This window comes from Moschus berezovskii, chromosome 17 (genome assembly GCF_049115385.1).
Source record: "Moschus berezovskii isolate FMDL1 chromosome 17, NW_MosBer_1.0, whole genome shotgun sequence".
Taxonomy (NCBI): Eukaryota; Metazoa; Chordata; class Mammalia; order Artiodactyla; family Moschidae; genus Moschus; species Moschus berezovskii.
Genome location: NC_142476.1, coordinates 14,620,682 through 14,647,320, shown reverse-complemented (window position 1 = coordinate 14,647,320; position 26,639 = coordinate 14,620,682). Strand labels below are relative to the sequence as shown.

At 42.2% G+C, this 26,639-nt stretch overlaps 1 protein-coding gene across 3 annotated transcripts in view; it reads right to left on the bottom strand.

Moving 5' to 3' along the window:
- Nucleotides 1-710: 710 nt before the first annotated feature.
- LOC129551811 (uncharacterized) overlaps nt 711-26,639 on the bottom strand; it is a 45,293-nt gene continuing 19,364 nt past the window's right edge. For 2 of the 3 annotated variants that reach the window (XM_088845217.1, XM_055420144.2), the window contains one exon: nt 10,771-11,548. In XM_088845217.1, coding sequence (XP_088701343.1) covers nt 11,227-11,548 — 322 coding nt within the window. In that variant the 3' untranslated portion in view covers nt 10,771-11,226. Of the gene's footprint in view, nt 1,131-10,770; nt 11,549-26,639 lie in introns of those variants that run through there. The other variant, XM_088845218.1, reaches the window with a different exon arrangement.

Genomic DNA, 26,639 nt, shown 5'->3' with positions numbered 1-26,639 from the left:
ATTAAGCATTTGCACACTAATTCTCTTAATGACAAATCGGGTTCTCATCACCTAACCCAGCTGCTATGACGCGTCAAGGAGTTGATGCTCCACGCAGCTCCCGGCCTGGAGACTGGCGACCATGCAGTCACTTCCGTCCCTCTGTGCCTTCCATGGGGCTGACCGTCTGTTCATACATATAGCTAAGTCACTTTTAGAAACACAACATTGTAAAGCAAATATACTCCAGTGAAAATTAAAAAAAAAAAAAAAAAGAAACAAGACCAATCCCCATAGAAAGCGCAGAGATGCTCTGGGTGTGGTTGCCTGTATTTCCGGCTTCCTGTCATCTTAAGAAAAAGGAAGTTCAGGAGTGTGTGTGTGTGTGTGTGTGTGTGCGCGCCCATGCCGGCATGTGAGTTTCTCATTGGTGTGTGAGATTTCCCGTGTGCTTCTGGGTGAGTGAGCCGAGGCTGGCTGCAGGGTGGAGACTGCAGGAAAGCCAGTCCCTGTGACATGTCTGTCCACCCCTGAGTCAGCCTGCGTGTCCAGGGTCCCTCTCCGTTTCCTTGGCTGGGAATGATTCTTTTTAATTACCTCTTTGGTTTAATGCTCATGTTTCTGGGCCACTACATCTGCTTTTTATTTTCTCTCAATTACATAAGCAATATATATTCAATGAAGAAAACTTGGAAAATATAGAATACAGGAAAAATCACACTGGCTCTGTCACACTGCAGGAACTATTCACATTTGGTTGTGTATCCTGCCAGGCATTTAGTTTTACAAAATTGGGATGATACCCTACCTATCACTTTATTGTTTTCATTTGCCACGCCCCACATCATGCAGTATCTTAGTTCCCTGACCAAGGATCGAACCACTGACCCTTGCATTGACAGGTGGATTCTTAACCACTGGACCACCAATGAAGTCCCCGTGCTGTTTTTATGTGACAAATCTTCATATGCTCTGGACGCTTCAGCGTCTCACCTGAGGGATTCTTCACTCTCCTGCAGACCCATCTGTTGACTTTAGGATGTGCTTTCTTCCAATGATTCCCCACGTCTGGTTTTGACTCTCTGATCCTTCCATTAAATCACTTCTTGGCTTATACATTCAAATCCCTTTTTGTAATCACCTGGTAAAGCCTCGACCGCAAAAAAAAAAAAAAAAATTAATTCTTTTACTTCTATTTCACATGAAACATTGCTGGAGAAAAATACGTATCTGAGCTGACTCCTCAGGATGGTGTTCCTCAAACATGGCATCCTTCTGATAAATAAACTGTGCTCTTTCTTTGTGCCTCTGAGTGTCCCCTTGCTCAGAAATCTCTTTCCTGAGTTGTCTTCTGTGGTTTATTCCTTTACAATCAGAAATTCCTGTCCTTAAATGTCAGCTCTAAACTTGGAGAAAACTATCACTGGCCTCCTTGTGCTAGTTGAAGTGATTGAGTCATTTGTTTGTCTTTATTAGCCTGGCAGTTCCTTGAAGATAAGAAACATATCAGGGATTTCTCTGGTGGTCCAATGGTTAGGGCTCCACGTTTCTACTGCAGGAGGTGTGGGCTTGCTGCCTGGTTGGGGCGTAACATCCCATAAGCCACGTGGTGCAGCCCCAAAAAGAACCATACCTAGTAGAGTTTTGTCACATAGTAAATGCTCAATAAATGTCTGCTAGCTATAAGAATAAATACGTTTTAAAAAATCTGCCTTTCTTTCCAATTACAAAGGGCTTCTACCTGCATGATCATGTTTGATTCTTTTCACAAATCTCTGCGATATTTGTTGGTGACAGCATTTTGGTCATTTTATGTCTATTTTGAGCAGCACTTGGCCGGTTCATACCACTCGCAGGGGAAGAAAGCAGAAGCTTGGCGTGACTCTTGCTCTTACTTCTCACACTTTCCCACCAAGTAGTCCTAACAGCAGAAGAACCTGTCAGCTCTGGACACTATGGGAGCTGAACGTATCTGGACACATCCTGCTAAAACCTGACACATCTATGAAGTCTCTAAAACTTGTATATCTTAAAATTACCCTAAAATTTATATGAATTTAGTGTATTACTTCATCGAGTGTATTGCTTCAATATTATCTTTAAATAACTGCCCACTTTCATTTTTTATCTTACATTGGAATATAGTTTATTTACAATGTTGTGTGAATTTCAGGTGTACAGCAAAATGATTCGGTTATCCATACACATGTACCTATGCTTTTTCAGACTCTCTTCCTACATAAGCTATTACAGACTAATGAGGAGGGTTTCCTGTGCTGTACACAGGTCTTTGTTGGTCATCTATTTTATACATAGTGGTGTATATCTGTTAAACCCAAATGCCTAATTCAATCCTCCCCCAAGTTCCTTCTTTGATAGCCATGCTTGTTTTCATGTCTGTGTGTGTTTCTATTTTGCAAATAAGTTTGTTTTTATCATTTTTTAAGATTCCACATAGAGATATCATATGGTATTTGTCTTTCTCTTTCTGACTTATTTCACTCAGTATGATGATCTCCAGGACCATCCATGTTGCTGCAAATGGCCCTGTTTCACTCTTTGTTCTGGCTGAGTAATATTCCACTGTGCATATTTACTGCATCTTTGTCCATTCATCTACTGGGCACTCAGGTTGCTTCCATGTCTTGGCTATTGTACATAGTGCTGCAGTGAACCCTGGGGTGTATGTATCTTTTCAAATTTTCTGCAGATATACGCCCAGGAGTGGGAGTTTTTACTGTAATGTCATTGACTTTCCCTCTCTCCCTCCCTCAAGTAAAGATGCCACTCCAGCAAAGGCTTCAGATTCATCCTCTTCCCAGCCGCTCCTGTCTGCATCCCCTCGCTGTCTGCAGAGGGATGTGTACACCTGATCTGAGAAGCAGAGGCTGGACCACACAGCCTTTCCCACTTGTGGGTTGAAGGCAGATCTTGGTCAGTTGCTGTTTGTGCATCAGGGAGTGGATGAGAAGCACCAACTCGATTAAGCCGCACGATTTCTGATGCATGCTTTCTGAGCACCGGCGTCGCTCCCAGAGCTTCATAACATCCGGACATGCTTTTAAGACATTGAACTCCTCCCACCTCTCCTGACATATAACTACACTCTGCTCTCCCCTCATCTGAACAACGAATGCACTTCCCCTGGATGATTTGGACATTTATTGCATGTATTTGGAAGGCATAATGTTCTCTCAAGAGAAAAAAGTTAATAAACACTTATATGTCCGGAATGAGGAAAAGTAAGCAGAGATGAAGTATCACGTTACTTGACTCCCAGATACACCTGCTCAAACGTTCAGAGGCCGGAGTCTTAATAAAAGGCCAAAAAGGGCAATATAAGAAGTACCAATGCGTATTTTGATTGCATCACTGAGGGATTTGCATTTTATATAGCAGAAAAGGGAAATACTCTGTTATTTATGGCAGATTATTTGTAGCTTTCTGCTTCATAAAATTACCTGCAAATGTAATAATCACACATAAATTCTCTACTTCCTATTGTTAGCCTTAATGGCCTTTTTGAGAAATATTTCCGTCTATCACCAAAATAATCTAAATAACCTGTTTGATTTATTTGCTGGAAAATCATTATAAAATATCAAGAATACTGTGCATTCTTGTGAGGACAAAAAATACAAATATGTGGCAAGGAAGTGAAGTCTCAAGGCAGAGCTCAGAAACGACATACTTGAATTCCCTTTGATATTCGCCTTAGTTGTAATTGTCTTTTGTTTCCTTGGATTTTTATATCTGAAAGCCAGATTTCTCTCTGGAGAAAGCATCATACATACCTCCAAGTTACAAGAATGTACAGAACTCCAAAAGTGTATAATACAAAAAAATTCAAAATCAGCAAGCCAAATACTCCAAATTTAGTAAATCAGGACTTCCCTGGCGGTCCAGTGGTTGAGACTCCACACTTGCCTTGCAAGGATACAGCGGACATGGGTTCGGTCCCTGGTTGGGAAATTGACATCCCACGTGCTGTGTGGTGTGACCAAAAAAATAAATTAAAAATAATGAAATTTAATAAATCACTCTTCTGGTCTCGACCCTTTACGCTTAGGACATACACATGGGGTGGTTCAAGAATGCAGGCAAAAGCTTCATATCAGAATTGTCCTCTCTAGATCCAGGCCACGCTCTAAGAGTTCTGACTTGGGGGAATCTAAATTTATAGCTTTCTCTTAAAATGCTGATTGTTAGCAAGGTATACAAATACACAGACTCCAGGGAGGCAAACGGCATTGCCCCTCCCTCCATCCCATACCAGCTGTCTCCCTCACTCTGCTCTGGTGGCTGCGAGCCAATTCCCGTGGCAAGGCATTTAAAACAACCTTGCGGCTCCATATTGATTGGTGACGCGAAATTTGGCTCCATGAAGTCTGGAGAATGATGCTGTTACCTGCCTGGCTTCAATGTATCTTTGTTTGCTTCCCACAGGAAAAACAGTTTAATCACAGGCGGTTTACAGCCTTGATTAGAGTGGGCTGGGGAGGTTCAGTACCAGAAGCGCTGGCAAAACTCAGCCAACAGATTCGTGGTTTTATTTATTTATATTTTATAAAGTCAGCTTTTAATGGCCCATGGGTGATTGAATCCAGAATGGTGTAGTCTACTGTTGACCTTGTTATGGCTGGGAGCCCTCGATTTTGCCAAGAATCTCTGGCTGTGCCTGTAAGATGGCAACAAGATCACGTGGAAAGGGCAACACACTAGGTATTTTGTCCCAGTGACAATTCTGACGTTTCAACCAATGCAACACATTTAGGGAGAAGGGAGCACAGACTTCACGTCTGAGTGGAATTTTGCTTTGTGGTGTATGCCCTGGTAAATGAGGATTTTTATACAGATTCTCTGGGAAAAATTAGTTGTTTGTGTTAATTTGTAACCTGCACGAAATGGCAACCCACTCCAGTGTTCTTGCCTGGAGAATCCCAAGGACAGAGGAGCCTGTGGGCTGCCGTCTACGGGGTCGCACAAAGTCGGATATGACTGATGCGACTTAGCAGCAGCAGCACAGAAGAGTAGGATTCGTCTCACTTACTTGAAACCCAAATATTCAGTTTAGTTGGAATAAGAAAGTTTATGCACGGTCATCGTAAGACAGGTCATGATAGCTGAAACTAGCAATTTAAATTTGGCATTGAATGTTGGGCTTTTCCTACTGCCTTGGGTTATTTTTATTTACGTTCATATATTTCTTTTAAATCCAGGCTGCAGCTGATTGTCCTTTTGTGACGATGGTAATAGGGAGAAATGTTGGCTTTAATTTTGGGAGGATTTTGTAAGAAATCAGGACCCTCCATTATTTTAGTTTATTCTTTTTAAAGAATTGTTTTGATGTGGACCATTTTTTTTTAAAGCCTTTATTGAATTTGTCACAATATTGCTTCCATTGTTTATGCTTTATTTTTTTGGCCATGACATATGTGGGATCTTAGTTCCCTGACCAAGGATTGAACCTGCACACACACCTCTAACTCCCCAACACCACCACCTCCCAAGCCCTCCTTGGAGGGCAAAGTCCTAACCACTGGGCAGCCAGGGAAGCCCCCATCGTATTTCAATCCATTTTATTTCTGCAGTTTGATACTTTCTCATCCTAGTCAAGAGAGATAACAGCTGTTTCTGACTCAGTGAAAAGCAAATGATCTAATTTGTAGCAGAATTTAGGAGCATTTAGGACACCATAATAGAAATTAAAATAGAAGGAAAGGTAAAATACAGGGACTTTCAAACACCGACTCCTCAGTCTGCAAGTGTTTCATTTCCCAGCCCTGCCCGCCCCGCCCCTGCGCCTCCATAAATCACCCGGCTTGTCTGGCTTTCTGCCCTGTTCTCCTTTCTCTCACACCAGTAGCACCTACCTGTTAACACGAGCCTCTGGAACTGCTTACAATTTTGTCTTTTAAATGCCTTTTCATATTAAAAAAAAAGTTAAAAAAAAGAAAAATGGTTGAGAGAGAGCCAATCGTCTTCTTTTTCTCCTTCCTCCTCCCAGAAAAAGGCAGCTTCAGATGCTAGGGATCGACGTGCATTTTTAAAAATGACTACTTTCTTTCATGAATAGGTTGAATTTATTTATTTTTTATGAGCATTAAATGGAATATTTATTTATTTTTTATGTTTTCATTAGCAATTTATTTTTTAATATAAATTTATTTATTTTAATTGGAGGCTAATTACTTTACAGTATTGTATTGGTTTTGCCATACATTGACGTGCATCCGCCATGGGTGTACATGTGTTCCCCATCCTGATGGGTCATTAATCATGTTTCAGGTGTACAGCAAAGTGAATCAGTTACACATATGCATATATCCACTCTTTTGTTAGATTCGTTTCCCATACAGACCATTACAGAGTGCTGAGTGGAGGTCCTTGCACTGTATAGCAGGTCCTTATTAGTTACAGTAATGTGTATCCCAGTCTCCCAGTTTATTCCTCCATCTCCTTTCCCCCGGTTGAAGGTCTGTTTTCTATGCCTGTGGCTAGCTGTTTTGTAAATAGGCTCATTTGTACCATTTTTGGAGGTTCCACATATAAGCGACATCATTTGATATTTGTCTTCGCTGGTTTACTTTACTCAGTATGACAATCTCGAGGTCCATCCATGTTGCATTTTAACCTAAATGTGATTCTGATTTTTCTACTCTGATTTAAGAAAATGATTTAACCTCATTGCCTCATTCAAGATCCAAGGAGGAAAGTTTTTAATATTTTGCAGTGAAAATAAAGCTGGCTGTTTTTATCTTAATAAGTTTAATGAAATTTCCTTTTATTCCTAGTTTAGAAAAATAGTTTTGAATAGATGTTGAACTCTATCAAATACCTTTTCTGTTTTTATTGAAACGATCACATAATTGTTTTTCCTTTATTCCATTAATGAGTGAGTTCCTTTGGTCTTGAAGAGTAAATGCCTACCTGGAATAAATATCTATAGTGATGACTTCGTTTTTATTCCTGGTATTAGTTATTTTCACCTTTCTAAAAAAAAAAATGCCAGTCAACATGGATTTATGACTTTTATAAGTCTTTTTAAAGATCACAACATTTGGTCTTGATAATTTGTTCTACAGTTTTGTCTTTCATTTCTTTTTGCTTTTAGATGTATTTCCTTTCTTTCACTTTCTTTGGTTTAATTCACTCTTTTTCAAGTGTCTAAAAAATGGATACTTAGATCAATAAAAATCATTCATTATATGTACTTTTTCCTTTTTTAATATATTCATCAATGCCATATACTTCTCAGTGCTTTGATAGGCCATATTTTAATTCTCATTGATATCATCTACATTTATTTAATTATTTGAGCCATGGGTTATTTAGAAAAACATTTTCTAATTTCTCAACATCTAGGTATTCTCTCAGGGAAGGCAATGGCACCCCACTTCAGTCCTCTTGCCTGGAAAATCCCATGGGCGGAGGAGCCTGGTGGGCTGCAGTCCATGAGGTCGCTAAGAGTTGGACATGACTGAGCGACTTCACTTTCACATTTCACTTTCATGCGTTGGAGAAGGAAATGGAAACCCACTCTAGTGTTCTTGCCTGGAGAATCCCAGGGACGGGGGAGCCTGGTAGGAGGCCGTCTATGGGGTCGCACAGAGTCGGACACGACTGAAGTGACTTAGCAGCAGTAACAGCAGGTATTCTCTAGTTATCTTTCTACTACTAATTTCTAGCTTGTCATTGTAACAGAACATACTCTAATTTTTTAAAAAGTTTTGGCTGCACCAGGAAGCATTGAGATCTTAGTTTCCCAGCTAGGGATTGAACCTGTTCTCCCCATGGTGAAAGTGAAGAGTCTTAACCACAAGACCACCAGGAAAGCTCCTGTCTGATTAAAAAAATTTTTTTAGTTGAAGTATAGTTGATTTACAATGTTGTGTTAGTTTCAAGTGTACAACAAAGTGATTCAGTTATACATATATTTTCAGATTATTTTCCCTTGTAGATTATTACTCGATTTTGAGCACAGTTTCCTGTGCTGTATAGTAGGTCCTTGTTGATTATTTTATATATAGCAGTGCTTTTATGTCAGTCCTAACCTCTGTCTCCCCTCCCACCGCGTCTAATTTAAACCCTTTACAACGTGTCCACCGTTTCTACTTGGTCCTTGTGGGAGGTTTGCACTATAACTTCCTCTGTCTTATTATAGAAGCACAATCACCATTGTATTTTGTCTGCATTTTCTTGATTACTAGTGCAGTTTTTCATTTTTTGTCTTCTGCTCAGAAATTTGAAATGTTGACCCAGTGTGATTTACCATATTTTTCTTTATAATTTGCATCTTTTATTTCATGTTTCAAAAAATTATTTCCGATTTGGATATGCTAAATATGTTCTAAGACAATCTATGCTAATGAAAGTACACACTAACCATGTTAGTTACCAAGGCAACATACATAAACGAGGCCTGGTCTAAGCAACTGAGAAATGCTGTCACCCTACAAGGACCTACTGTATGGCACAGGGAGCTCTGCTCACTGTTACGTGGCAGCCCGGATGGGAGGGGAGTTGGGAGAGAATGGATCCATGTGTGTGTCTGGCTGAGTCTCTCTGCTGTGTACCTGAAACTCTCACAATATTGTTAATCAGCTATGTTCCAACTAAAATAAAAAGTTTAAGAAAACAGTCACCCCATCCAAGAGCCATGAAAGTCTTAGTTGCTCAGTCATGTCCGACTCTTTGAGACCCCATCGATCGTAGCCTTTGTCCATGGAATTCTCCAGGCAAGAATACCTGGAGTGGGTTGCCATTCCCTTCTCCAGGGCATCTTCCTGACTGAGGGATGAAACTTGGGTTTCCCACGTTGCAGGCAGATTCTTTACTGTCTGAGCCACCAAGACCCATATAGATGTTTTATTCTTACTTTACCTTATGTGTCCAAATGAATCAGGGTATCCTAATAACAGGAACTAACATTTATCACTGATTATATGTTGGAATGAGGCTAAATGCTTTGCAGACACGTTTCAGTTAATTTCTCACATCAGCCCTTCTAGGGAGCTAGGTCATCCCTGGTTTGCAAAAGAGAGAAGTGTCAGCATCAAAGAAAGGCACCTGGTGGGCAGCAGAATGAAGGCAGGAGCTCAGGCGGCCTCGTCCAGGGTCTGACTGAGTCACTGCGGAACGCCGAGGACACGGTGCTGTGTGCTAAGTCGCTTCAGTCGTGTCTGACAGCAGTGGCACATAACGGATGCAGTCACAACGCTCCCTCTCCTTTGGGGTTTCTCTTGGTTCCGCCTGCTTCCTTCTCTCTAGCATTCCTTCCTTCCTTCCTTTGGTTTTCACTTGGATTCCGACCTTTGGGTTTAGGCTCTTTGAATTGGAAGCTCTGTTTCAATGATCTGCCCAACTCTGGTTTAGTGCTAACTTTTTTTGCTACCTGCTACATTTGGGAAGGATTGGGGGCGGGAGGAGAAGGGGACGGCAGAGAGTGAGATGGCTGGATGGCATCACCGACTCGATGGACGTGAGTTTGAGTGAACTCTGGGAGCTGGTGATGGACAGGGAGGCCTGGCGTGCTGCGGTTCATGGGGTCGCGGAGAGTCGGCCACGACTGAGCGACTGAGCTGAACTGACATTTGGCTCCAGCCACGAGCCTTTGAGTTTTCTCTGCATCCAGTGCTCAGGGCCGAGTCTGCCGATTGTCTAGCAGAATATTGAATGAGAAATGTGTTGCTCTCTTCCAGTAGCTCTAGTAGCAGCTTCTCCTTTAAATACCATGTGCTCATGTATTTATCCATTCATTTAATCAACCTTTCCCTTGCTTCCTTCCTTTCTCTTTCTTTCTTCCCTTCCTTCTTTCTTCCTTCCTTTCTTTCATTAATTCTGGAATTTTTTGGACATTTATCAACAACGAGCTGATCTGTCCTCAGCACTGGGCATATGGAGATGAATTAAAAAACAAAACAAAAGTGTGTAGAATTCATATTCCAGCTGAAAAGATAAGAGTTTAAACCTGTGGATAACAGTCTGTGACATAATTGTGCATAAATATTCCAGAGTAATCACAAATGTTTTCACTAAAGAGGCTGTAAGTCAGCTGAACTTTCAAAGATAAGCTTGTCAGACGGAGTGTAGAAAGTGTTTAGTTGCTAAGTTGTGTCCAACTCTTTGCAACCCCATGGACTGTAGCCTGCCAGCCTCCTCTGACCATGGGATTCCCCAGGCAAGAATACCAGAGTGGGTTGCCATGACCTTCTCCAGAGGATCTTCCCAACCTAGGAATCAAACCTGGGTCTCCCTCACTGCAGGCTGATTCTTTACCCACTGAGCCACCTAGGAAATGCCTTAAAAGTGATTGAATTAGATATTAAATAGCTCTGTTTTATAAGAAAAGATAAAGAATTACCCACATTTCACTATATTTTGAAGCACAAAGCAGTTTAAGACTAGTTCTGGCCTGGGTCTCTAAATTAAACTCTTTTTTGCAAAACCAGAAAACTGCCTACCTCTCTAAAAGAAAGAGCAACTTTCTTTCTTTGGGATAACCTGGGATAACAATGAATTGTTAAAAATAATAAACTCAGAGATAAAGGAAAAAAAGGAAGAACAACTTAGAGCTCATTTAGAACAAAGTCCCAACCCAGTTTTGGAATGTCTCCTAAATATCAATGATAGGTAATTATGCAGACCCCTGAATATATATATTTTAGTACACAGCAATCAATAGAAAATTTTCAGCATTTACCTCTGATTTCTAAATGTTATTTATTTATAAATTATATACATTTACAAATGTAATCAAGTAAAAATTAAAAAATAAAAAATTGAGGTAAAGAGCAAGTGAATAATAATTTATAAAACATTTTGTGAATAAGCCAAAATATTTTAATTTCTCTGAAATCTTATTAATATGTAAAGTTAAATATCAAAACTGTCTTGGTTTCACAAAGAAGATGTATAAGAACATTTTCATACATTAAAAATATGGAAATGCTTCACAATTGTCAAAAACCTTTATGATAAAGCAATTCTGATATTTGGTTATAATCGTTGTCATGACTAAAAATTATATGAAAATCTAAATCCAAAAAATATGTGTATGTAATCACTGCAATTGACAAAGATGAAATTTTAATTTTAATTCGTTATGAAATGTTCGTTATTGAATATCCTGACATTCTGGGGCCTAGGGAGCTTTGTGGAATGACAGTAAAGTTAATAGAAAAGTGAATTTTGGATCTTGAAGATCCAGACGCCCTATGTCACCAGAGGCAGAGGTACTAAGTGAAGTTAAGTGAGTGGATTAAGGTCAGAAAACAACAGTGGTGACTGGACAGACAGGATGTGGCTCTGGACTCCTGGTGAGAGAAAACCTCCCCCACTGACCACACAGAATTCTCTTAGCAGGTTAGCCAGCTCAGGCATCCACAGGCCCCTGGGAGAAGAGCAGTCCTGGAGCACAGCTTGCTGCCTGAGGCTTTGGAACTTGTGTTCACTTTCAAACCAGCTCCCCAAACGCAGTTGTCCACTTGAGGCAGTGGAGAAACTCACCTTCCAGGGCTTTTTCTGATCATCCTGGAGAATGCACCCTGACATGCTGCAGTGGTCTTCGCTGTGAATTGGAGGAAAGAAAAAAAAAAAGCTCTGTTAAAGTGAAATCATCTTTGAAGGACAGCTATTTATTCCATGTTACAGACTGGGAGACTAAGAAAGATGGGCTGTTGAGGCATGTTAAAAAGTTAGGACCCCAGTAAAAAGAATTTCCTTAAGTTGTTGATATGGAGAAAGATGGCTGGATGGCATCACCGACTCGATGGACATGAGTTTGAGTGAACTCTGGGAGTTGGTGATGGACAGGGAGGCCTGGCGTGCTGTGATTCATGGGGTCGCAGAGAGTCTGACACGACTGAGCGACTGAACTGAACTGAACTGAAAGCACTGTTGAAAACCATTAGTCAAAAAAGAAAAAAAGAAGCAGAAGAGTTTCCATTTTGTGTAAATGTAGCTTGCTTCCGGAAGTCCAGTAGCTAATCTGCCCCTGCCAGCTGTCAGGCTGGAGGTGGAGGTACAGTCAGATTTACGGTCTTCTGACCTGTGTGGTCACACCTCGTCCAGCACTTAGAATGGCTCCTTGGTTGAATGCTCTGGGGTATTGTTTGAGATGTTTAACAATTTTGAACAAGAAGTCCCACGTGTTCACTTCCTTGGCAGTGAGTCCCGGAAATTATGTAGCTAGTCCTGGATGGAGGTGGGAATTTTGGTCAGGGCTGTGGTTTGTGGCCAGAACACAGAGGTTTGCGAAGTACCGTATTCTCTGCAGCTGTGACTGTGTCTGCAAGGCCTCCCGTTAGTCAGTGGGAGCAACTGTCCCCCAAGCCAGATCTTCATCCTCATCTCTTCCTTCATCCAGTCGGCTGCTGAGACCTGTGGTTTTCGTCTCCGACGTCTATTTAGACGTGATTCCCTCCTCTCTGTTGCCTGGGCTAAGGGCTCCTTCAAGTCTCTGCATTCCTTGCCTGCTCAGGTTTTCTAACCATCTCCCTGAAACATCAGACCCCAGTTTTTGTCTTATTATCTCCAATTCATCCTTTCTGGCAGAATCAGATACTGCCGGCTATCATTGCCTGTCTCCGGGAATAAATTTTTAATATAGCCATGCCCATCAACATACCCACCCTCGAAGGCGACTTTTGCCCTAGAGCAGCAGTGTGGGGAAAACTCTCTGACCTACTAATGCCTGCAGTGATATAGCTTTCTTCTTCTTTTATTTTTTTGGTTTAAATTCATTTCTAAAGTTCTTGAAAAAGTTGTCTGAATGAACTGCCAACACTTCCAAAGCATTCGTTCACAGCCCCTTTACCACCTGCCGGCTTCCCCACCTCTGGTGGAACAGCTCTCTCACAGGCCAACGTTAGTAAGTTAGAAAGAGGATAACACGTATCGTACATCAACGCAAGTGTGTGGAATCTAGAAAAATGGTAGCGGTGAACCTCCTGGCAGAAATAGAGACACAGAGGTAGCGGACAAATGGATGGACCCCGAGGGGGAGGAGGGGGTGAGATGGACTGGGAGATTGGGATCGGCAGATGCACACTATTGATATGACTCATGAAGGAGGCAACTGTGAGAACCTCTATAGCACAGGGAGTGCCACTCAGGGCTCTGTGGTGACAAAGGGATGGACGTGGTCAATGAGCTGATTCTGCAATGCAGCAGAAACTAACACAACATTGCAAAGCAGCAAAACAACTTTAAAAAAAGGAAACATTAGCTAGACTTACTGTGATAATCATTTCACAGTACGGACAAATGTCAAATTATTACATTGTACGCCCGAAACAAATATAATGTTCTATGTCAATTATGTCTCAAAAAAAAATGCAACACAAACGCATCGAGTCCAGTGGATCCGTCTTACAGCTGAGCTGCTTTCACAGGGCTGCAGTTTTGATAACATTTTTTTTTTAAACCATTTTCTCTTTTAGCTTCTGTGACCCTGTCTTTTCCTGCTTTCACCCCCTCTCTGTATTGCTTCTCAATCGTCTTGTCTGTAAAGCTCAGATGTTCCCCCAGGGTTCCGTACTGTCTCTGAGCCTTTTCACCTGTTTCCACAGCTTCAGTTATCAGAGGACTTGTTGCCTTTCTGTGTCACGGGACTCTTAGCATCCAACCAGAGCTATGAACCACCCCCCGCCCCCTGCATCACCATCAACCACACCTTAACATAAAAATATAACAGCTATCATTTATTGAGCGCTGACCACTCAGTCTATAAATCTTCTCAACAATTTCATGTGATTGGAGAGGGAAACTTGCCAAAGACCCACCCGTACCAAACTAACTCGGTTGGGAGTCAGACCTCAGCAGTGTGACTATGAATACACAGGAGCACTCATGTTCTGCACACATTGCTAGCAGAATCACTGAATTCCTTCTGAGAGAGTCCTGAGCTATCATCATCAAGACGATGGCTGCAACACCTCTCTCTAGGTACAGCCTGAATTCCCACTTTTCTGTCAAAACCAGATTTTATAAAGCTGCGAAAACACTTTTGTATGCGTCGGTATGAAGCAGATTGGTTAGAACACATAATATACATATAATTTCTTAAAACGATGTCACAGAGTTTGCAAAGTGGCTGTACCATTTTGTGTTTCCACTCTTGATGCTTGAGAATTAGAGCGGCTAAGCCTTCCCCGGTGGTCCGGCCACTAAGACTCCACGCTACCGGTGCAGGGGGCGGGAGCTCAACCCCGGGTCAGGAAGCTGCATCCCATGGGCCACAGCTAAGAGCTGGCACAGCCAAATGAACAAATAAATATTTTAAAAAAAAGAATTAGAACTTCTTCACACTGCTGCCAACAGTCAGTATGGTCAGGATTTTTAGTTTCTCCTTTCTAAGAGGGATATACAAGTCTCTTGAATTTTTTTTTATTTTAAATAAATATGAGGCTTTAAGGACTTTTTAAAAAGTGAAGTTTATTTTATATTTTTAAAATTTTGTTATTTTGTTTTATTTTTTGGCTGCTCTGCACAGCATGTGAGATCTTAGTTCCCCAACCAGGGATTGAACGCAAGCCCCCTGCATTGGAAGTCCAGTCTTAACCACTAGACCAGCAGGGAATTTCCTACCTTGCAGCTTTAATTTGAATTTTTCTAATGACTAACAGAACTGAGCATTTGTTCATGTGCACTTCCTTTTTATTCACATATACTTTTTGTTGAAATGGCTCCTTGAAATTTTTTTTCCGTTTTAAAAAATGAACTTTCCCCCCTTATTATTGACATTTGAGAGTTCTTTATTTATTTAGAATACAAATTTCTTATATTTATCATTTGCAAATATTTTCTCCCAGGTTGACTTTTCATGATTTCAACAGTCTTTTAAAGATCACAAGTTTTAAACTTTGATGAAATCCAATTAATCTTTTCTTTTTTTAAAGTATATGTTTTTGGTGTTGTAGCAAAGAAATTTTTGCCTAACACACAGGATAACAAAGATATTCTCCTGTTCTTTTTTTCCAGAAATGTTAGAGTTTTTGGTTTAGCATTTACATCTAGAATCACTTTTTACTTAATTTTTGTAGATGGTGTGAGGTGTGACTCAAAGTCTATATTTTGAATATGCTTATCCAATTGTTTGATCACCATATAAAAATATCAACTAAAGACTGTGTTTGAACACCATTTGCATAAAAGACTCTTTTCTCCACAGATCTGATTTTTCATCTTTGCCAAAAAGTCGTCCATCTATGTATGGGTCTGCGATTTTGTCCCAGTGATCTATTTTCTATCTTCATACCAACACCAGACTTTATTACTTTAGCCTTACAGCTAGTCTTGAAATCAGTTAAAATTACTCCTCCTTGGTTCTGCTGTTTCAAAACTGTTTTGACTTTTCTAGGTTCCTTGAATTTCTATATATATTTTCAAATCAGACTATTAATTTGTATAGAAAAGCACATGAGATTTTTATTGAGATTACACTGAATCTACAGATCAATTTGAGGAAAATCAATATCGAAATATCTTGCTTTCTGAGCTATAAACTGGGAACATCTATTTAAATTTTTAAACTTTCTCTTTCAGTTATGTTCTGTAATTTTCATTTTTATGTAGTATGCACGTCTTTTATCAGATTCACCTCAAAGTAGTTGATTATTTAAAGGCTACTACAAACAGTATTTTTTAAAAAATTTCAGTTCAAATTATTCTTTGTTGATACAGAGAAATACAATCTTGATTTTTTTAGGCTGATCTTTTATTCTACAACCTCTCTAAATGAACTTTTCCCCCGCGGTAGGTGATGTCCACCAGTTTTCTTGCAAAGACGACCACGTTGTCTTCAGATGGACACTGGTATATCTTTCTTAGTAATCAGGGTGGCTTTGGTCTAGCTCTTCTTGCCTTAATGGCTAGAATCTTTCATACAATGAACGGAAGTGGGGAGGGTGGACACCCTATCTTGTTTCTAATCTCGAGGGGAAAGCATTCAGTTTTCACCTTTAAGAATATGCTGGCTGTAGGATTGTCTTGTACACAAGAGGCACCCTCCCGGGCCTGGTAGCCTGCTCCTGTCTGGTCCCCAGAGCTGTAGCTTCCGGGGTGCTCCCTAGATGGGCTGCCTGCACTCTTTTGCTGTGCTGGGGGTCCACTGGTAGGTGGTGCCTGGCCCTGGCCTAGCCTGCTGTGAGCCCACCCTCAGGGGATGCCTGTGAGCACGTGGAAGGTGGGGTCAGCTTCCCAGGCAGTTGACTGCGAAGCCATGCAGGGCATAGGGGCCCCCGGCCTGCTGGGGGGCAGGGCTGGGCCCCCAGCATTAACGGACCAGAGGAAAGATGCCAAAGTGATGCGTGTCTGCACTCAGGTTACCCTGTAGAATGAGCTCCCCGAATGCCTACCGCTATCGCCTCCTTCCCCCGAGGAGTCTCAGGTCCCAACCGCCTCTCCAGGAGGCTCCCCAGGATCAACAAGTGTGCCTGAGCCGGCCTCCTCTCCAAGCGCTGCCTCTGCGCTGGGACCCGGAGCACGTGAGGTTTCATGTATGCCCTGCAAGACTGGAGTCTGTGTTCCCTACAATCACCGGGGTCTTCCGGGTGCGAAATCTGCTGGTTTTCAAAGTCAGGTGTTCTGGGGCCGCGTCTTTCCTATGCAGGACCCCCAGGCTGGGGAGTCCAAGCTGGAGCTTTGACCCCTTGCTCCCTGGGGAGAACCTCTGTAATTGTGATTATCCCCCCCATTGGTTTGCTGCTGCCTGAGAATAGGGTCCTGACTTTACGACATCTCTGCTCCTCTTACCCATCTCATTGTGGTCCCCTCTTTGTGTCTTTAATTGTGGAAAATCTTTTCAGCTCATCCTCAGATTGTTCTCATAGGTAACTGCTCTACCGTGCTAAGTCACTTCATTCGTGTCCGACTCTTTGCAACCCAAGGACTGTAGCTCTCCAGGCTCCTCTGTCCATGGGATTCTCCAGGCAAGAATACTGGAGTGGGTTGCCATGCTCTCCTCCAAGGGATCTTCCCAACCCAGGGACTGAACCTGAATCTCCTACATCTGCTGCATTCGCAGGCTGCTTCTTTACCACTAGCACCATCTGGGACGCCCAGCTTCTCTGTGCTGAGCTGTGTTGATCAGTCCTGTCTAACTCTTTGTGGCCCCATGGACTGTAGCCCGCCAGGCTTCTCTGTGCATGGGGATTCTCCAGGCAAGAATACTGGAGTGGGTTGCTAAGCCATCCTCCAGGAGATCTTCCCAACCCAGGGATCCAACCCAGATCTCCCCCACTGCAGGTGAATTCTTTACCATCTGAGCCACCAGGGAAGCCCCAAGTGCTCTATAAGTGGCTGTAATTCTGGGGTGTCCATGGCGGGAGAAGAGTTTGTTTATGTTTAGTTGCTAAGTTCTGTCTGACTCTTCGGTGGCCACCAGTCTCCTCTGTCCATATATTTCCCAGGTAAGAATATCATAGTGGGTTGCCATTTCCTATTCCAGGGGATCTTCCTGGCCCAGGAATTGAACTGGAATCTCTTGCATCTCCTGCATTGACTGGTGGATTCTTTACCACTATTCTCTTAATATCCAAAATATCTACAAATTCTGTACTAATGTCAACTCTTTCATTCCTGATGCTGCAATTTTGTGATTGATTAATTTTATTGATCTTTTAAAGAATGAGCTCCTGGGTTTCACTGTTTCACCCTTATTTTGTCGTTTTTCTATTTCAGTGATTTATATTCTGATCTTCATTAATTTCTTCTGCTTTTAAGTTGCTGTTCTTTTTTATTCAATTTTCTTAATCAGTTCAGTTCAGTTCAGTCCCTCAGTCCTGTCTGACTCTCTGTGACCCCATGAACTGTAGCACCACAGGCCTCCCTGTCCATCACCAACTCCCGGAGTTTACTCAAACTCATGTCCATTGAGTCAGTGATGCCATCCAACCATCTCAGCCTCTGTTGTCCCCTTCTCCTCCTGCCTTCAATCTTTCCCATCATCAGGGTCTTTTCAAATGAGTCAGCTCTTCGCATCAAGTGGCCAAAGGATTGGAGTTTCAGCCTCAGCATCAGTCCTTCCAAAGAATATTCAGGACAGATTTCCTTTAGGATGGACTGGTTGGACCTCCTTGCAGTCCAAGGGACTCTCAAGAGTCTTCTCCAACACCACAGTTCAGAAGCATCAATTCTTTGGTGCTCAGCTTTCTTTATAGTCCAACTCTCACATCAATACATGACCACTGGAAAAACCAGAGCTTTGACTAGATGGACTTTTGTTGGCAAAGTGATGTCTCTGCTTTTCAATATGCTGTCTAGGTTGGTCATAACTTTCCTTCCAAGGAGTAAGCGTCTTTTAATTTCATGGCTGCAGTCACCATCTGCAGTGATATTGAAGCCCTCCAAAATAAAGTCTTTCCCTGTTTCCACTGTTTCCCCATCTATTTGCCTTGAAGTGATGGAACCAGATGCCATGATCTTAGTTTTCTGAATGTTGAGCTTTAAGCCAACTTTTTCACTCTCCTCTTTCATCAAGAGATTCTTTAGTTCTTCTTCACTTTCTGCCATAAGGGTGGTGTTATCTGCATATCTGAGGTTATTGATATTTCTCCCAGCAGTCTTGATACTAGCTTGTGCTTCATCTGGCCCAGCGTTTCTCATGATGTACTCTGCACAGAAGTTAAATAAGCAGGGTGACAATATACAGCCTTGACATACTCCTTTCCTGATTTGGAACCAGTCTGTTGTTTCATGTCCAGACCTAACTGTTGTTTCTTGACCAGCATACAGATTTCTCAAGAGGCAAGTCAGGTGGTCTGGTATTCCCTTCTCTTTCAGAATTTTCCACTGTTTATTGTGATCCACACAGTCAAAGGCTTTGGCATAGTCAATAAAGCAGAAGTAGATGTTTTTCTGAAACTGTCTTGCTTTTTCAATGATCCAACAGATGTTGAATATTCGTCCTCTGGTTCCTTTGCCTTTTCTAAATCCAGCTTGAACATCTGGAAGTTCATGGTTCATGTACTACTGAAGCCTGGCTTGGAGAATTTTGAGCATCACTTCACTAGCGTCTGAGATGAGTGCAATTGTGCGGTAGTTTGAGCATTCTTTGGCATTGCCTTTCTTTTGGATTGGAATGAAAACTGGCCTTTTCCAGTCCTGTGGCCACTGCTGAGTTTTATTCAATTTTCTTTAGGCATTAAGATTTTTTAAAAAATATGTAACTGTTTAGTGTTATGAACTCCCCTACATGTAACATTTGAAGAATCTCCAAATTTTTAATTTTTGCTCAAATGCATCATAATCCATTTTCATTTCAAAATATTTTCTAATTTTCCCTTTCATTTCTTTTTTGAACTATAAATTATTCATAAGTGTATTATTTAGTTCCCAATATATGAGGATTTTCCAAAAATATTTCTCTTATTGATTCTAACTTAATCCTACTGTTATCAAAAAACATACATGTATTGAGGTTTTTGAATTTGTCAACAATTGCTTCATTGCTTGGAATATGGTTTATTTTGATGTGTCCGATACACACTTGAAAAATTTGTGTAATCTGCTATTGTTGAATGGAGTATGAGCTAGGTCAATTTAGTTAATGGCTTTGTTGTCTAAGTATTTTATACACTTAACAGTTTCTCTACTTGTTCTATCAGTTATTTGCAGAGGAGTATGGAAATCTTTAACTCTAGTTGTACCGTAGCTTTGTCTTTTTCGTATTGTAATTCCATCAGTTTTTGCCGTATGAATTTGCAGCTCTGTAATAAAATGCATATTTAGGATTGTGATGTTCTCTTGAATAATTCACCCCTTCAGAATTGTAAAATGATCATTTTTGCCTCCAACATTTCTTATTCTGAAATCAAGTTTGTCTGATCTTAACATAGCCATTTCAACTTTCCTTCAATTTGTATCACGATGTTATATCCTCTTCCATTCCATTATTTTGAAACTGTGTCTACTTAAACATCAATTCTTGCGTGTACAGGCCCTGTTTATATATCCAGTATGACTATCCTTGCTTTTTAAGTGGTTTGTTTAGAATATTTGCATTTAATGTGGTAGTTAATATAGTTAGATTATAACCTATCATTTTGCTATTTGCTTTCTATTTGTTTCATTTTTTCTTTATTCTCTTTTTTTTGTCTATCTTTTGTTGGATTGGGTATTTTTTGTTTTTGTTATATTTTTATTGACATTAGCTATCACATTTTTGTACGTAATTGCTTAAGGTTATTAGTATACCTGTTTACCTTATTAGTTTGCTTTCAAATGGTATTATAGCACCCTATGTGTAGTATAAGAGCTTATAATAGTGCATTTTCATTCACCCTCTCCTGCCCTGTGTGCTTCGTTGTGTACATTTTACTTTTACATATGTCAAGAATCCCACCATATCTCTTTATTTTTTCGCTCAATACTCAATTATCCTCTAGATAAACTTAAATAATAAGAAAATTTTATACATTCACTCATCTAGTTACCACTGTTGGTGATTTCACTCTTTTGTGTAGATTAATAGTTTCACCCAATGCCACTTTCTTTCAAGTACATTCTTTAACTTTTTTTGTGTCTTGGCACCACAGATCTGCTGGTGATGTGATCAGTTCATCCACTTTTATGTTTCTGAAAGCGTCTTTGCTTTTATTTTTGAAATATGTTTCCTGTGCATAGAATTCTAGGCAATCTTCTTTTTGACATTTCAGCATTTTAACGGCGCCGTTTCTCTTTTCTTGGCTCCAGTGAAGTCTGTGTTGTCCTCTTCATCTCTGGTTGTCTGTAGGTAACGTGCTTTTTTTCTCTTGATGTCTTCAATATTTTCATCTGTTATTGGTTTTGAGAAATTCGATTATGATGCTCCTTACTATAGTTTTCTTCATGCTTTGTGCATGAGTTTTTTTGGAAACTTCTTTTGTATATGTGGGTTTATAGTTTTCATCAAGCTAGAAAACTAGGTTTCATCCATGGTTTCCTTACATTTTTCCCCCACTCATTCCTTTCTGGGGGCCCCAATTAAATACACGCTAAGGAGAGATGTCACCAAAATGACAGAGTAGAAGACTCCAGCCACTGTTCTCCAACAGAAATCAACTGTTAGACAGCGATCCGTGGACAAAAACTCCTCCGGGAGAGCTCAGGAGCTCACGTAGGAAACCTCAGCCTCACAGTGAAACAGAAAGCCTGGGGGTAACCGCATGGAAAGGGAAGGCAGCACAGCTTCATGCTGCTCACAGCGTCCCCTCCTCCGGACTGGAGCTGGTCAGTGCCAAGAGGGAACGCCCCAGCTCAGAAGAGTGCCCCTTGCCAGGAAAGGCAGAGGAGTGTGCTGACCAGCTTCCCCAGCCTCCTGGGGGCACTTCCTGGAGGACCCTCTTTGGATCCACCCCACCCAGAGACCCAGCGAAGCTGAGATGAATAGCAGACTGTTGGGAACAGGAAAAGGGCAGTGGCAACCAGTAAGAGCCAAGTGCGGGAGTGACCACGGTTCCCAGGGGCGTCCTACACAGGGTGTCCCGGTGGGTATTGCAGCTCAAGAAACCAAATGCCGGCACAGCTACCACGGACGCCCCCCACCTGCAGACTTCATCACAGATGCTTCCTTCCTGTCGGTTCCATCTTCACGGACGCCAGCAGCTCCCCACCCTCCAGCTCCCCCTGGAGCGCAGGATCCACACTGGCAGACAACCCTGACGTCTGCAGCTGCACGGGGGGCAAGACACAGCCCGGATCGCAGGAGGTGACCCCACCGCCATGTGCACACAGTGGGCCACCCCTCCCGCTGTGCACCTGCACGCCGCTGGCCTGGGCCCGGTCACAGACCGCCACGCCGTGTGCGTACCTGTGATGAGAGCCCACAATCTCAGTAGAGCGCGCGGGCAGCCCCCAGCCCCTTCCCGCAGGCTGCTTGTGGACCCAGAACCAGTCTTCTCTCCTGACACTGGCATGCACTGTTGGGCTCCCCTGCAGCTAACCCATCTATCTGTGCGTTTGCATCTCCTTGACCTTGCTCCCGAGTATGCCAGTGGGAATGCCCAGCAGTTATGGGAGTGCCTGTTGACAGCAAGGGTCCCCGCAGCTGTGGAGCCTGTGCACTCGGCCAGAGCCACTGCTGCGGGCCCTCAAGTCTATATGCGTGTCTGCAGCCTGCCCTTGTCACTACACAGGCACCTGCAGCCAGCCCTGCCGCGCAGCGTGTGTGCACTGCCCTGCAGGCCACCCCGGCTGGCCTGCCCCGCTCCCTAACTGGTGGACTCAGAAGTGCTTCCAAGGACCCCAACAGCTCTTGAAGCCCCTGCAGAGCCCTTCAGTAAGAACGCTGAGACCATGTGAGTGTCATGGTCCCCTTCAGCCTGAGCTTTCCAGACCTCAGAAACACCAGACGCAGAGCCACCAAGTGCTCTCGCATTTAGAGCTCTGCAGTCTTAGACCCAGGGCCACAGCAAGCTTTAGTCGATCCCTCTCCACAAAAGGTCTTCATACTGAACTCAGCCTGTAGAGACTGAAAGAGGTGACCGCTTCTTCAAATGTGCAGATACTTACACAAGGCTACGGGGATCACAAAGCATCAAGGGAAACACGACATCAGCAAAGAACTCAGTAAACCTTCATAATCGGATTGTTGTTGTTCGGTTGCTAAGTTGTGTCCAACTCTTTGCGGCACCATGAACTGCAGCATGCCAGGTTTCCCTATCCTTCTCTATCTCCCGAGTTTGCTCAAATTCATGTCTAATGAGTTGGTGATGCTATCTAACCATTTCATCCTGTCCAGCCCCCTTCTCCTCCTGCCCCCAGTCTTTCCCAGCATCAGGGTCTTTTCCAATGAGTTGGCTGTTTGCATCAGGTGGCCAAAGGACTGGAGCTTCAGCTTCAGCATCAGTCCTTCCAGTGAATATTCAGGGTTGATTTCCTTTTGGATTGACTGGTTTGATCTCTTTGCTGTCCAAGGGACTCTCAAGAGTCTACTCTAGCACCACAATTCAAAAGTGTCAATTCTTCGGCACTCAGGCTTCTTTATGGTCCAACTCTCACATCCATACATGACTACTGGAAAAACCATGGCTTTGACTATACAGAACTTGTTGGCAAAGTGATATCTCTGCTTTTAAATACACTGTTTAGGTTTGTTACAGCTTTCCTACCAAGGAGCAAGCATCTTTTAATTTTGTGGCTGCAGTCACTGTCTGCAGTGATTTTAGAGCCCAAGAAAATAAAATCTGTCTACTTTTTCCTCTTCTATTTGCCATGAAGTGATGAGACCAGATGTCATGGTGTTAATAATTTGAATGTTGAGTTTTAAGCCAGCTTTTTCACTCTCCTCTTTCACCCTCAACAAGAGGCTTTTTAGTTCCTCTTTGCTTTCTGCCATTTGGATGGTGTCATCTGTATATCTGAGGCTGTTGATATTTCTCCCGGTAATCTCGATTCCAGCTTATGAATCATCCAGCCCAGCATTTTGTATGATGCACTCTGCATATAAGTTAAATAAACAGGGTGACGTTATAAAGCCTTGTTGTACACCTTTCCCAATTTTGAACCAGTCAGTTGTTCCATGTAAAGTTCTAACTGTTGCTTCTTGACCTGCATGCAGGTTTCTCAGGAGCCAGGTAAGTAAAATCTAGTGCAGCTAATCTAAAATTCCACCAGATAGCTAGTGGAAGCCTGCTGTATAGTGCAGGGAGCTCAGCTCTAAGCTCCGTGATAACCGAGGCGGGTGGGTGAGGGGGTGGGAGGTAGGCCCAGGGGGAGGGGATGTATGTATACACATAGCGAATTCACTCCTTTGTCACAGAAACTAACACAAGGTAGTAATGCAGCTATACCCTCCAAAAAATAAAAATAAAAGGTGCAAAATACAACAGCAAAACCAAAACATCTACAGGGGAGTAAAAACCAGACTTTTCATATGCAGTTGAAATTAATATGTAATCAGTTTTAAACTTAGTATGTAATCACCTCCCTGGTGGATGAGACGGTAAAGAGTTTGCCTGCAATGCAGGAGATCTGGGTTTGATCCCTGGGTTGGGAAGATCCCCTGGAGAAGGAAATGGCAGCCAACTCCAGTATTCTGGCCTGGGAAATGCCATGGACAGAGGAGCCTGGTGGGCTACAGTCCATGGGGTCACAAAGAATCAGACATGATTGAGCAACTTCACTTTCACTTTCATTTTCAGTTTTAAATAGACTGCAGTGGGCTTCCGTGGTGGCTCAGCAGTAAAAAATTCACCTGCAAGGCAAGAGATGCAGGTTTGATCTCTGAGTCAGGAAGATCCCCTGAAGAAAGAAATGGCAAACCACTCTAGCATTCTTGCCTGGGAAATTCCATGGCCAGAGAGGCCTGGGGGACTACAGTCCATCGGGTCGCAAAGAGTTGGATGTGACTTACAACCAACAACCATGTGTTTATATAATGATTTATGTAGAGGACAATAACAAAGCAAAAAACCCATAGTAAATACTAGAGAAAGCAAAGAGGGTCAAAGTATACCATTCTGGAAAAGCATCTATTTGTAAAGGAAAACACTGAGAGGAAGAAAGGAACCTCAAAATAGAAAACACCAAGATGGCAGTAGTAAGTACTTACCTATTATGTTACATATAAATGGATTAAATTCAGTAACAATGAAAAAGACACAGAGTGACTGAATTGCTCACAAAACAAGACCCAACTATAGGCTGGCTACAAGAGACTCACTTTAGCTTTAAGGACACACATAAGCTCAAAGTGAAGCAATAGGAAAAAAAGACCATCCAAATGGAAAACAAAAGAGAGCAGGGTAAACTTATGTCTGGTAAAAAACTGTAACCAGAGACAAGAAAGATCATTACACATTAATAAAGGGACAATTCATCAAAAGAAGAAAACAATTATAAAATCTATGTGCGTGCATGCGTGTTCAGTTGTGTCCTATCCTTTGCAACTCCACGGACTGTAGCCCGCCAGGCTCCTCTGTCCATGGGACTTCCCAGGCAAGAATATTGGAGTGGGTTGCCATTTCCTTCTCCAGAGGATCTTCCCAACACAGGATGAATCCATGTCTCCTGCATCTCCTATATCAACAGGCTAATTCTTTATCACCAAGCCACCTGGGAAGCCCAAAATATATGTGCACCCAACATCAAAACATCTAAATATATTAAGGAAATACTAACAGATTTGAAGAGAGAAGTAGCAAAATATAATAATAATAGGGGACTTCAATACCATGCTTTCATTAATGATAGGTCATCCAGACAGAAAATCAGTAAGGAAACATATATACCTTAGACCAAATGGTCATGTAGAAACATATGCAGAACATTCTACCAAACAGCAGCACAATAAATGCTCTTCTCAAATGCATTTCAGGTTGTGTTTATTCCCCTGAACTCTTAGTACTATCTCCTCAAGACAGGAAATGTTCTGGGTTACACCTGATGTTCTGTCCTGATCTCAGGAACTGGAGTCTCATCCAAGTCAGTCAGTTCAGTCAAGCTCAGTTGCTCAGTCATGTCTGACTCTTTGTGACCCCATGGACTGCAGCACACCAGGCCTCCCTGTCCATCACCAACTTCCGGAGTTTAGTCAAATTCACGTCCATTGAGTCGGTGATACCATCCAGCCATCTCATCCTCTGTCATCCCCTTCTCTTCCCACCTTCAATCTTTCCCAGCACCCGGATCTTTTCCAGTAAGTCAGTTCTTCACATCAGGTAGCCAAAGGATTGGAGTTTCAGCTTCAGCATCAGTCCTTCCAATGAATATTCAGGACTGATTTCCTTTAGGATGGACTGGTTGGACCTCCTTGAAGTCCAAGGGACTCTCAAGAGTCTTCCCCAACACCACAGTTCAAAAGCATCAATTCTTTGGCGCTCAGCTTTCTTCACAGTCCAACTCTCACATCCATACATGACTACTGGAAAACCCATAGCTTTGACCAGACAGAGTTTGTCGGCAAAGTAATGTCTCTGCTTTTTATATGCTGTCTAGGTTGGTCATAACTTTTCTTCCAAGGAGCAAGAATCTTTTAATTTCATGGCTGTAGTCACCATCTGTTTTGATTTTAGAGCCACTCCCCACCCCCCAAAAAAGTGTGTCTCTATTTCCACTGTTTCCCCATCTATTTGCCATGAAGTGATGGGTCAGATGCCATGATCTTCATTTTCTGAATGTTGAGCTTTAAGCCAACTTTTTCACTCTCCTCTTTCACTTTCATCAAGAGGCTCTTTAGTTCTTCTTCACTTTCTGCCATAAGGGTGGTGTCATCTGCATATCTGAGGTTATTGATATTTCTCCTGGCAGTCTTGATTCCAGCTTGTGCTTCATCCTGCCCAACATTTCTCATGATGTACTCTGCATATAAGTTAAATATACGGGTGACAATATACAGCCTGGATGTATTCTTTTCCTTATTTGGAAACAGTCTGCTGTTCCATGTCCAGATCTAACTGTTGCCTCCTGACCTTCATACAGATTTCTCAAGAGGCAGGTCAGGTGGTCTGGTATTCCCATCTCTTTCAGAATTTTCCACAGTTTTTTCTGATCCACACAGTCAAAGGCTTTGGCATAGTCAATAAAGCAGAAGTAGATGTTTTTCTGCAACGGTCTTGCTTTTTCGATGATCCAACGGATGTTGGCAATTCGATCTCTGATTCCTCTGCCTTTTCTAAATCCAGCTTGAACATCTGGAAGTTCATGGTTCATGTACTGTTGAAGCCTGGCTTGGAGAATTT